Source organism: Antedon bifida, chromosome 2, assembly GCF_963402885.1.
Source record: "Antedon bifida chromosome 2, ecAntBifi1.1, whole genome shotgun sequence".
Taxonomy (NCBI): domain Eukaryota; kingdom Metazoa; phylum Echinodermata; class Crinoidea; order Comatulida; family Antedonidae; genus Antedon; species Antedon bifida.
Window position 1 is genome coordinate 4,434,757 of NC_136227.1, and position 13,288 is coordinate 4,448,044.

A 13,288-nucleotide genomic window follows, 5' to 3' on the forward strand; every position below is an offset into this window, starting at 1 on the left:
ATTTTTGTCTCTTTCGTTATTGCTCATCACATTCAATGGAGCGCATCGCGCTTATCTGTATTCCTTTTTCTCCTACATTTATATATTGTGTAGGTCAATCAACTTTCTTTAGCATGAGATAAAAATATTTTAATTTTTATGACGTCATCATGCCTACAAATTTTAATTACGTGGGTCATTAATTTCATCTTTACAGTAAATTTTAATCTGTAATAGCTCGTAAGAATAAAATGTGATAATCACGATTAAAACGTTTTCTGGAAGCTATTGGATTGTAGATACGAATTCATGTAAACATTTTGCCAATCGGATGTTGTGACGTCATCATATGGCCAGTTGAATAAAAAAAGTCGTATTTTGATATTTTGCGTAATAGTTCATCACATTTAAAAGGGTGCGCATCTATATTTTACGTATTCAAATTTCTTCTACACGTTAATATGTTGTTCCTGAGATAATTTCCTTCTGAAATTGCTATCCAAGTGTTTCATTTTGATACCGTCGCCATGTTAAAAATTGGAATAAATGGCGGGTCCCGTAATTTCACATATTCTACACTGTATGTAATATGTATACAGCTTATACTGTTTGCATGTATATACTATATGACACAAAATTCAGCACTAACAGCATGTCATATTCTTCAGTTCTTGTCATAATGCCATAATCTTTATCTGTGTGCAATATTCCAACGTATGACGTGCACGTGGCGTTTGTCGTGGTGCGGATAACTAACTCGTCAAAGTGACGAGTTTCATGTCTAGTTATTATTACAATTGACAATTTGATTTTTTCATCATATATTTAAAGATATTAAAATAATGTTGAATATGTCATTTTAATGTCAAATAATAGTTATTCACTTTAACCAAATTGTATAAAAAAAATTTTTTTAATATGTCATTTTAATGTTACATAATAGTTATTTACAAAAATTGTATAAAAAAAATTATTTACAAGAAAAAAATTTAAGGGCAAAAATAGTCAAATTGTCAGAGAATGTTTTGTTTTGTTAAATTAACTGTTTTAGTCTATAAATTGAAATTACTTTACTTTTTTTAAAAATTACTTCATTACTTTTGGTCATTTGTTTCTATGGAAGTGAATGATTTTCTTAATCTTCAGTTCTCATGTTTTTGGGGAACAATACATCTTTAAAGAAAGTACATCTTTTAGATTATCTTTAAATTAAAGGTACAGTTATCTTCACATTTTTAATTTCATGACCTTTAAGATAAAAAATCTTGCAGCAGAAAATAAAATGGTCCCTTACTCTATCTCCGTCCTTCCACATGTGCTTCATGTACGCAAATGTAACGTGTGGGTCACTATTAGGTAGCGGCATGTCTGGTTGTAACGATGGGTCGACTTCCATAAGCTTCACAAGCGTCTTGTGCGACAGCGCCATGCGCCCTCCTTTACGGCAAAGACTGGCATACTTTAACCGCGTCCTGCGATCCTCAGCTGGATTGATGACAAGCGACCTCACCTGGATGATTTTCTGCCAATCTTCAACATTTCTCTGGCAACCCTGAAAATTCAAGAAATGTTAATTTTACTTTTTTAATTTTATTTTTTTTTCTTACACATTGTTTGTGATATGATCATAGCAAAAAAAAAAGATGAAGATTTACCTGTAGCCGATCCCACCAGATCTGTTTAATAACCTCTTGCCGCTCTGGAACCAGCTTATACTGGATGATCTCCTCTAGTTCTGACAACATCTGAACATTAACCATGGCACCATAAGCTCTGTTGTAACTCTCACCAGCTCTTGCTGTCAGTTCAGTGTCAAGGATATCTCTTGCTTTGTTGATGCACTAAAAAAAAAAGATATCATGGCACTCTCTAATTTAAAAAAAAAACATTCTTTTACTAACTACAGTCTCATACAGTATTAATAGTTTATGTTATGATATACTAAGGATCTTTTGGGCCTAAAAAAAAGGTTCGTGAGAGTTTTCCGGTTTTCAGAGAGTCCGGGTATTAGGGGAGTTTACTATAGTAGGTTCTATCATGGCGGAATTTAGTTTAGTTTTAAACTGATGATCCCTTTATGGTGAAAAATAATACATTGTTTAAAGAGCCTATAAGCGAATAGAAATAGATAAACTGGGCATAAAACATTTTGACAGACTCCAGCAATAAGAACTTGGTATGGAACACATAAATGTTTTAATGTGTTTAACATTAAACAGGCACCATGAAAACTCTGCCAAATTTACTCTTCTAAATTTGACAAATTAAAGGATATAATTAATTTAATAAGTTGTTTCTTCCCAAATACAATTTAATGAAATATTTTGGCCATTTAAATTCTGTTAATTATTACTACTAACAGATTGAATTGATTTACAAGGACACTCTGTTATATCCGCCCACCCACAAACTTGGTTATCACAGTATGTATGTATCTGTCAATGATTTGCCAACATACATGGTCTAGTGGTTAAGATTCTCGCTGCGATGTGCAAGCCAAACATGTGATATACGCCCACCCAAAAACTTGGTTGTATTGTCAATTATTTAAACAACATGTGGTGGTCAAGTGGTTAAGATCACTGTATATGTATGACATTTAAAAGAAACATACAATAGAAAAATGGGTACAAAAACGGGAAAAAAAATATAACTACATATGTAAAACAAATCTGCTGGCAAATGACAGATACGCTAGTATGTCTATGTTAAAGGGAAACAAGCAAAAGGTTAGTCTGTACAAAAGATGAATTGATATAAGGAGAAATTTGAGGATGGAAGGAGAAAAATACAACAAAATGGATACAAGTTAATTTATTTTTTACTCCATTTGATTGTAAAAGTAAAAATAAAAAATGGATAATATATATATTCTGCTACATGCATAGGATGTTGTTTTGTAGAGCACTCTTCAGTCTGAAACTGTGCATTTTTGTTATGAATACTACTGTATTAGTATTTTGCATAGCATGTTCGTTGAGTTTATGCACCCTTTGTGTTCATGATCAAAAGTGTAGGCCTACTATGTCCCGCATACCTGGCTCAGCCTATATGGGTGCCAGTTTTGTGGTACACATCATTTCGAAACCTGAGCTGCACTGACAAGATCTACAAAGATCAAAACAGATTGATTGGATATATGCATGTACCACGCCGAGAATGTTAAAGAGTCGCTGTCCGATCGAGTTTGAACAATACCATGAAAGTCCCAGTAGTCTAATGGATAGGACATCTGCATATCAAGCAGCCTTATCGTTTCAAATTAATTAATTAAATTTCAGTATATCACCGGGTGTTTAGAATTAATGTTCTGTGCCTGATGTGCATAATATATGACACAATGACAATGCATGTATACTGAACGTATCCGGACATCTACCCCCTGGACAATTACCACCCGGACAATGACCCCCACTAGGACAACTACCACCCGGACAATTACCCCCTAGGACAATTACAGAGAGTGTTGTTGTTCTAGATGGGTAGTTGTCCTAGGGGCATAGCAGTTGGACTAGAGGATAGTTGTAAGATAGTGGGACTAGAGCAGCCCCTTATTATCGATAAAATTTGACCGATTTTGTTCTCTCTTTTCTTTTTGAAAACAAATGTTTTACCATAAGAGCTTATGTTATGCTGTTTAATGACATTATACGTTTACTACTACTACTAAGTCCAGTAATAATGGAATATTGGTTTGGCTGTTACTACCTCATAGAAGAACTTTAATTGATTTGTTTTTTTACATTTTCTCCCCACTCCTGAGAAAATAGGACAATAAACGTTTTTGGAACCTAAAGAATAATTATATCCATGATGTGTTTATGACTACACATTTCTACTTATTTCATTTTATTCCAATTCATATTCTACAGCAAAGAACCTCGTAATTTTATTTTAGATTTAAAAAAAACCCTACACTGTTAATCAATTGATTACATTAGACGATTTGAAAATCAATCTCTCTCTCCCCCGTTTGACAGGTTCATACATTTCTTAGTCTTCCTATTATGAAAACATAGAAAACTGCGCCAATTGAGGAAATCGTTTTTCATAGTTTGTCCTAGAAGTTTTTAGAAAATAAATATCGCTACAGTTATTACAAAATAGACTACAAATCTACAATCTTCTTCACACAAAATTTGATGTTATAATACACCAAAAGAAGCAGCTTGTTAATTTGGTTACCAATCGTCCAAAGCTGTAGTTGTCCTATGGGCCAATTGTAATATTCCTAGTGGGTAGCTAGAGGGTAGTTTTCCTAGGGGGTAATTGTCCTAGGGGGTAGTTGTCCTAGAGGGTAGTTGTCCTAGAGGGTAGTTGTCCTAGGGGGTAGTTGTCCTAGGGGGTAATTGTCGTCCTAGGGGGTAATTGTCGTCCTAGGGGGTAGTTGTCCTAAGAGGGTAGTTGTCCGGGGGGTAGTTGTCCTAGGAGGGTGATTGTCCAGGGGGTAATTGTCCGGGTGGTAGTTGTCCAGGTGGTAGTTGTCCAGGTGGTAGTTGTCCTAGGGGGTAATTGTCCAGGGGGTACAGTAGTTGTCCAGGGGGTAGTTGTTCAGGTGGTAGTTGTCCAGGGGGAAGTTGTCCAGGTGGTAGTTGTCCAGGGGGTAGTTGTCCTAGACCCATACCGAAACCAGTCAATGACGGCCTGATCATGATATACTCAATGAGAACGGTTAAGAAAACAAGTAAAGAGAAACCATAATTAAATTTCTTTTTCAATGTTATGTATTCAAGCATTTCATAAACAAACAGTAATTGACATTGGAGGATGGGATTAATGTTACACAGCCTTTTCAATATAGGAAATTATAGATACAAAGTGAATGACGGATGTATCCTAAATGTCAGTGTGGTTGTGTCTATATAAGTAATAGTACTGCTAAACACTCCAGACTGTCTCTAGTATAATGGTTAAATTAGCAATGGGAAGGAAGTGTCAAAAGGGTCTAAAGTTTAATCGTTTAAATATTAAATTAAATATACTATAATAAAAAAAAAATATTTATGTATTTATGTTATGATCAGTTTTGTTTGTTGGGGGGAGGGTGTGGTTACTGTGTGATCTTGGCATTCTGGAACCAGTTTATACTGTACGATCTCATCTAGTTCTGACAAGATCTGAACTTCGGACCATGGCAGCATGCTTTGTTGTAATTCTCAATATGGTTTTTTTTTGTATTGGTAGTATTGCTTTTGTGTAACTCTTTCAAAACTGCAAACCTTTCGGCTGACTCACAATGTTGCGATTTTCTCTCTCAATTTACGACTTTGGGCACTATTTTGGGTGTTCATTTTATCTTTTGTACAAGTTCAAATCATTTTTTAAATACAATTAAATTCACATTCAACATGGAAACGTCTTAATAATAAGTTATATTACTTTACTAGTACATAAGAAATTTAAATAAATTAGACAGAAAAATCAATTAAAGAAACAGTTTTGACGCTAATTCTATTATAAAAATTGATTGGTAGCTTAAACAACAAACACTATACAGAAACATACATGTTTCGAAAGACTACCTTTACCAGTGAGTGGAGTAATCAAATTATTAGACCTGGAAGAATGTAGTAATGATTGATAATCTCCAGAAATATAGATTACATACTTTAATTATGTAAATTAGGTCAACATAGAAAATAAAAAATACGTAAATCATACCTGTTGGGCTTGAGCAAAGTGGTCCTGGTGAACGGCGAGCACTGCTCGGTAGAAGGCGCCATCGTATGTATCTCGCGGTATCATACACGCATACTCATCCATGGATTCCCATTGGTTGAGACCCCAAGCAGCTGCGGCGGCCATACGAGCCATGCGTTGACGGTAGTCATCACTGACCTCTGACCATTTGGCACATGCTATGTCATGAAGTTGACCCCTACAATTAAATATTACAAAACAAGAATTACAAATGAAGATGTTTTAAAATTTCATTTTGCAAGTTCATTATTTTTGTTCATCAATTTTACTATATTTTTACAATTCTTATTTACTGGTATACATTTTTATTTTTTTATTTCTTTATTTATTGTTCTATTTTAAAAATATATATAAATGTTAACTTGTTTCAATCCCGCCACAAGATCTTCTTGGAATTCTGCCTTCTTATTTTTTTAAATCTTAATTTGTCATTGTTTATTTTACATGTCTTTTGGACGAAAATAAATGTCCTTTGAATGAATGAATAATTATTGGTTTACTGTGTAACATAACTTAATGTATGTCTAAAGCTCTTTCTAGACAATCAAACTAGTATATGACAAAAAAAAGTGTGATGTGCCCAAATTTAGTAGTGATATGGTTAAATATGGTAGTGATATGACATCGTGTTCATTATGGCCACATCACATTTTTGTCACATAAAATTTGATAGTGTAGACAGAGCTTAAGTGGAGGTTCTCAAAAATTGTTATCACTGTATGAAATGCTACAAATAATAATCATGTTAGTATTACATAACAACATACCATTCTCCTAATGCCTCCAGGCACCTCATCCTCCCTAGCATCAATTCCATGTCATCCAGGTTTTGCTGTTGTTTCTTTTCACACTCTGCTAACGCATTCTCCCACTGATGAAGTTTCTCATACCAGGTTTCTTGTCTTTGCTGTAAAATAAAAACAAGAACATTTGAAATTGATTGTACTATATTGACATGTCTATCAGAAATAACAATATTAGGGGGAAATCATCATATTGGAACCCATGCGAGTATTGTGGAAAGTGAGAGAGGTCTGTGGAGGACTTACCATTTCAGAACCAAGTGTCTTAGATGCATATTGTAACACTCCTTGTGCTGCCTCTGGCTGGTGCAGTTTGTTGTAAATGCTATAAAGAAGTAAAAGAAACATAACAACAATGGTTGTCTAATATACAGTAGCTCCTAATACAATGTCAAATATGATTCATAAAAAATCCTAAGATAAAAAAAAAAAAATAATGAAATTTGTAAACCAATAAATGTACTAAATATCGACAGCATTTAATAGAATACGAATAGGAATATGCAATTCATGAATAAATTCAACACATATGATATACATGCTCACACTATTATATATCTATGACCAAGAGGCGTTAGCATTACCTTATCAGTGACTCTAATATAGCAGGTTTAGCTTCCTTATGGAACTCCTCTTCTTTATAGTGAAGTGCTTTAGCGTAAGCTCGACATTTAGACGCTCTTTCACCTAGTAATGTAGTATCGAGAGGAAGAGGGCCCTGCAAAGATGCATAAAGTATGATAGAAGAAATACAGGCTATAAATAGAGGATTCAAATACGGACTTGATAAGGGTTTACTGGTACTAACTGTGATACTAGACCACATATGGTGGCTATTGACTGTATACAGTTTGCTCTCACGGACACTGCATCTTGATGCTTAAGTAAATGTTTGTTTTTAATTAAAGGGCAGTTGAACACATTTTTCCATTCATAAACATATGTACATAAATAAGCATAACAAATAGAAAAAAAAATAATCTACTACTGTATGTATATGCCTGTTTTCACAGACGAAGATCAATCCCCTAAACTGAGCCGTTCATACATAAATGTTAACTGCCAGGTTATGAACAGGAAGGTCAGTCACAGCCAAACGTCTGCTGGTATAATAAAGGGCAACTTGTCCCCTGAGGCTACTTAAAAAGGCTACTTCAGCTCACCAACTGGCCAAATTTGGCCGGTCCTTTTCAAGTAGCCTTTCCAGGTTGTTTAGTAATTACACGGAATCCATTTCTGTTTATACAACAACGGGCCCTTATAGACACAAAACAAGAACGGAAAGTACACACCAAATAAATTGACCAATCACAACGCAACGGTTCACCCGAACTGCTACTTGTGATCGGTCTGTATAAAGACAGAGAGTAAATACCTTATCGCAATGTTCCATAAACTCAGCCAGGTTGAGTAGAGTTTGTGTAATCTCTGGAATGTCTTGTGAGGTCAATGCCGTCTCTAAGTTGTGTATCAACACATCTTGATCTTGTTCGGTGAGCTCTGACCAGCATGACACAAACGCTGCATTGAATAGATCTCTGAATAAATAATAATTTGTAATAGTAAAATCATGTCTCTGGTTCTGGCTTGACAAATGATGCGGCAAATAAATGCTGCTACTGTTTCTTAATTTCCTTCAATATTTTATTAATTTATTTTTTTTATTTTAATCTGGTGCATGACTTAAAGTTTGTCTCCAAACTTAATTTATTTTAGTCTCCTTCTGCACACTTTTCTTTACTAGTGTAATTTTGTTCTTTCATTGTAGATGAGAGAAAGAGAAACAATAAAAACAAACAAACAAGTAAAATAAATCTTATATTTTTTTAAACTTCCATGATTATGGAAGTTTGGGCTGCAAGAAAAATGTTATATTGGATAGGTATATTTTAAGGAACAATTTCAAGAGTTGCCTTGTCTGAACAATCTGTATGGTCTGAAAGATGGGGAAGAATGATTTTCATTGACACGCTTCACTGACCTTGCTAGCGGATTGTACTGCTGGGCTAAATCATGACAAGACCTCAATGCATGCGATGGCGATTCCTTAAGTAATTCAACACTAAGACGTCTCAACCATTCCATCCAATCATCTCTCGACACTCGGCGAGTCGCTGTAAAAGCCTGGTGAAATAAATTGTTACAATATTCACTGAAACTAAATCTAATCACTTTTAAGTAGAAACAAATTACACTTAAGTAGAAACAAATTACACACATTTGTTAAACTTGTTACTATCTTATAAAAAAAAAACTAGTAGTCTAACATAATTTAAATGTTATCTAATTTACCTTTGTCAAGTTGCTTGAACTAACTGGTAGTTTCTTTATTGTCACTGGCTCCATTCCTCTGTTCGACTGATTCCTATTACGTTTTCCTTTTTGTTCCTGTGCTCGAAGAACTGCTAAATCATCTATTTCGGAGATCGTTGACCCCTATGGAAAAAAATACAATTTGAAAAATAATTTCACAACATCTCATTGTTAATCATGCTATAGTATAGTATCATGCTATATAGTATAGTATCATGCTATAGTATAGTTGCTCCATGATAGTACAAACTATGAACTTCATGTCGGCATAATATACAGTAGTCTCAAGTTGGACTCTTATGTTTCAACTTTATTCTTTATTTATAGAGGTAATATACACCCTTAAAATGTAATAATACACATTGCATGAAAACTACTAAGTTAAGGGGTGTACCTTATATTGAGGAAACCTAAGGAGGTACTGTAACTATTATTTGTGTCTTGCATAAAAATGAATAAGTTAAGGGGTCAGCTTAATATATCTGTGTAATTATACTGTATTTTACAATATGATCTCACCTGAATGATCTTACTGATATAGATATCATATGTCTGGTGCATGATCTTTTGCTTGGTTAAAACCTTATTCACCATTGGTATAAAGATCTGATACTTCTTGCCAAGCTGAAGCACCAGAGATGACAGGGCTTCCATAGCTGCCTCTTGCAGCGCCGGGTTTGAGTCTAGAGTTCGTACGAGCGGGTGTATGATACGGGAAGCAAAGTCTGTGAAGTCAAGCGTGTCACTGAGTAGATCTATAGACTCCAAAGCCGTTCTGGAAAAACAAAGGATATTTCAAGTAAGCTCCATGAAATAAGTTATACTTTCAACGACGTGATTCCGTCTCCACAAGTTCTAGTTGGTTTAATATGAAGCTCTATTAATCCACTATATAAACAATTCTATAAAACAGAATTTGATTTGATGAAGTTTTGGCAGTTATATTGGAGTTGAAAACTTAAGGCCGATTTACGCAGACGAGTGGTAATGGTAAGTTGAAAACCGCATAGCTTGTCCCACATAGAATCTTTATCTATTCTCAGCAGAACTGCTCTGCGTTGTGTGTAAATGGTCATAAGGAATAACATAGATTCTATATTTTTATTACCATTACTTACTTTAATTACATTACATTAATTACTGCTTGTTTGTGTAAATTGGCCTTTAGTCTTCAGATGGCAACATATTTACTATGATGTACTCACCTTCTAACTTCCATTGGAACCTCATTAGAATCAAACAACTTAACAACAGGAGGAAGAAGTAGATGAAGATAGTCATCTAAGTTAGCACCAAATTTCTGCATTGCACCGAGTAACTGTGGAACAAGTTAATGAGATAGAGTTCATGTATTGTAAACCATAAAATAAAATAACTTACGTGTCAAGACAGTTTTGTCAAGCTGTCCACTTAGAAACCAGATGAAAAATGTTTTCACATATTGTGGAATAAGTTACCCAATTAATACTAATAACAGCCATATTTAAGGGATACCTCTATAAAGGTACACTTTCTTGTGTCGAGTTGAGTGACAAGATCTGTTTTAACACTATGGCCAACACCAATTCGGTTGCACACTATAAAAGGGACGTTTTGTATGGTCCCGAAGGTGTCCCTTTTACAGAGGTTCCACTGTAACAACATTCTTTGGAGAATTAAACAAGAGAAAGTCTTTGGCATTTGGTTTTACACATGCTCTTAAATCAAATGGATGGAAAATTGTTTAGAATTTCTTATCAGAAGAGTTTATTAGTGCAGGCAGGTGGATTAAAGAATTATTGTTCCCCAAAAATATGCCACTTTAATGTTACATAATAGTTATTCACTTTGACCAAAAATTGTAATTACCTGAAAAAATGTAATTTAAAGAAAAAGAATCAATGGGTTTTTGGTTGAATTTAACAGTTTATTTTAATAAGCAACAAACTTATTTAAAAAAAATTGTTTTAAAGTTCATTTTTATGTTTTTAGAGGACCACACATCTTTAAATAAATGTGTACAAACCGTTTTTGTGACTTTTCTATCAGGACTATTGTCATGAGTGAAGACTTTTAGCATCTGTGGCACAATCTGAGGCAAGTAAAGCTTAAACTCTCCACCTAACGCTATCACTATCTGCTCCACTAACCAGATGATGGTGTTCTGAATCAAGCTGTTTAGCGTCCAGAATTCCTACAAAATAAAACATTTCATAAGACGTCAATGTTCTTGGTTTCTATTTTGTCTGACATATCTTTAACAAAGTATTAGTAACCGACCAATAGAAAGGAATTTGAATATTGATTACCTTAATTAGAGCAAATATCTCATCCAGATAATTTCTGATGTGTTGTCTTACAATTGAGATCATCATTCCAAGTTGTTGTAGTAAAAACTATTAGATCAAACAATACAAAATATACTTATACTATGTAGGTTTGTGCAACAAACTAGTTCTATCTATAGACCCTACAGAATAAACCCTCTCCTAAAGTATTTAACTTAAGCTATCTGTCTATACACAAAAAATCGTGATGTGCACAAATCATATAGTGTCCGTATTTTGGTACATCACATTTTGTTGTTACAAAAAGTTTGATAGTGTAGACTGAGCTTAAGTTAAATAATTAAGGGGACACCCCTACTACAGTAGAATAGGTACTCTACAGTAAAGTAAAATAGGAGTTACTCTAACTAACAAGCTATTTTCACACGGTTATAGTCTTGTGAAATATAATGTCAAATACAGAGCAATAATATGATGGTATAAAAAAAAGGAGTGTGGAGGGAGGTCAAAATAAGCAACATGCTTTAAGACTTGACACTACCAACCCTCTACCCCCAATGAAGATAAAGAAATTATAAAAACTTTTTAGCTCAAAAGCAAATAATATTGATTGATGGTATTTTACCTCTCGTATACCAGAATCACACGTGCGTATCACACTAAGGTACGTAGGCATGATCTGTGGTAAAAACTGAACGCACTTCACACCTAGAGTTTTAAAGAGGAATGTAAGAGCTTGGACCACATGTTTATGGTAACTGGCCAATGACGAGTCACGCATTATACGCATCAATGTTGCCACGGCAACAGCTGGGTAGAATTCCTCCAGGGAGCCACTACCCATGCTCACTAGCATCTCACTAGTTGTGTATTCACCTGTGAAGTAAAATTATTGTAGTAGTTTTGTTAGGTCATCTAAGACTAGCTTGAATCTAATTGTGTAAAAACTTCAATGGAAAAGTTAATAATACTGTTGTTGTACAATCTAGGCCTACATTATTTGCATTATTATTCTCATAATCTCCATAACCACCTCTATTTTCAAAACCATTTTAAAATCTCCCAAAAACAATCTCACATACCATCCTGATTAGTCTTGGTGTCTGAGAGGCTAAGCACTGCTCCAGACGTCTCACCGGGCTGGTTCATTTTACCCAAGTTCAGCTTATGTTTGTAAGGATCAAGTGCACCAAGCAGGCCTAGCGTTCTTATAGTCTATTGAGAAGAATAACAAGAAATTTACACTAGAGAATCAGAAATGGAAACAGGTAAAATGGGTAATTCAGCGGAAATACACACTAAAGCCAACTTTCACAGAATCTGTATCTATCCGGTTTCTCCTTTTTTGTAAATAGTCATAAGAAATAGCATAGATTCTATATATTTGTTTACCACTTACCGCTACAGCTCGTCTATGTAAATTGGCCTTAATCCCTGTCTACACTATCAAACTTTATGTGACAAAAAATGGAATGAGCCCATATATGGACATGATGATGTCATATCACAATTATTTAGGCATATCACACCTTTTTGGCAAAATAATTTGAAAGTGTAAACAGAGCTTTAGTGCACCTAATGATACACAAACATGACTTACTTCTCTTCTGATGTTTGGAGATTGTTCGGTTTTCAGAAAGTTGAGCAGTACGTCCAGTAAGTTAGGATATTTCATGTAAGGGTCCACAACATAACCTGTACTCTCAACCAGGTGACCCAGCGTCCACAAGGCAACCTGTTTGGTTTAATAGTTAAGCTCCATTAGTACAACATAAACTTATGGTTTTGGATTTGACTTAAGTTAAACTGCAGATGTTCTATGCAGAGCAGTACAAATCGCAGTGAGCAGACACTGGAACCGTAATCCAGCCATAACATCAGCAAGGGTTCGAGGCTCACTTGCTCCATGGTTCTCCAAGTCTTCTCAGATAAGGATTATAAACCATAGATCCATGTGTACAGAACCTAGTACATCTTTCAAAAAAAGTAGGGGGTTACCCCAGTGTACTAGTTCACATACAGCCACTGTCACAGTCAATACTTAAAAGTAGGCCTTAGCAGGCCTTCTAGTAGGCATAGCTGAAAAAATCTTCAGCTTGTTGAAGGCGACAACTTAATAGAAGAAGTCCGCTTTTCTATTACTAGGACCACATACCCGTTTTAAATCTATGGCCAAGATGAATCTTGGTTGGGTCCCTGACAGTGTTTTATTAATAGTAGTTCTAC

General features: G+C 34.8%; 1 protein-coding gene across 1 annotated transcript in view; it reads right to left on the minus strand.

Moving 5' to 3' along the window:
• Positions 1–13,288, minus strand: part of LOC144835888 (serine/threonine-protein kinase mTOR-like) — a 59,375-nt gene that overhangs the window by 37,434 nt on the left and 8,653 nt on the right. The window contains exons 20-35 of the mRNA XM_078691007.1: positions 12,663–12,797; positions 12,145–12,277; positions 11,688–11,938; positions 11,084–11,170; positions 10,801–10,968; positions 10,001–10,113; positions 9,315–9,570; positions 8,775–8,918; positions 8,464–8,606; positions 7,858–8,020; positions 7,067–7,200; positions 6,729–6,807; positions 6,447–6,586; positions 5,641–5,857; positions 1,635–1,820; positions 1,274–1,531 (exon numbers count right to left, since the gene is read on the minus strand). Coding sequence (XP_078547133.1) covers positions 1,274–1,531; positions 1,635–1,820; positions 5,641–5,857; positions 6,447–6,586; positions 6,729–6,807; positions 7,067–7,200; positions 7,858–8,020; positions 8,464–8,606; positions 8,775–8,918; positions 9,315–9,570; positions 10,001–10,113; positions 10,801–10,968; positions 11,084–11,170; positions 11,688–11,938; positions 12,145–12,277; positions 12,663–12,797 — 2,607 coding nt within the window. The remainder of the gene's footprint in view (positions 1–1,273; positions 1,532–1,634; positions 1,821–5,640; positions 5,858–6,446; positions 6,587–6,728; positions 6,808–7,066; positions 7,201–7,857; positions 8,021–8,463; positions 8,607–8,774; positions 8,919–9,314; positions 9,571–10,000; positions 10,114–10,800; positions 10,969–11,083; positions 11,171–11,687; positions 11,939–12,144; positions 12,278–12,662; positions 12,798–13,288) is intronic.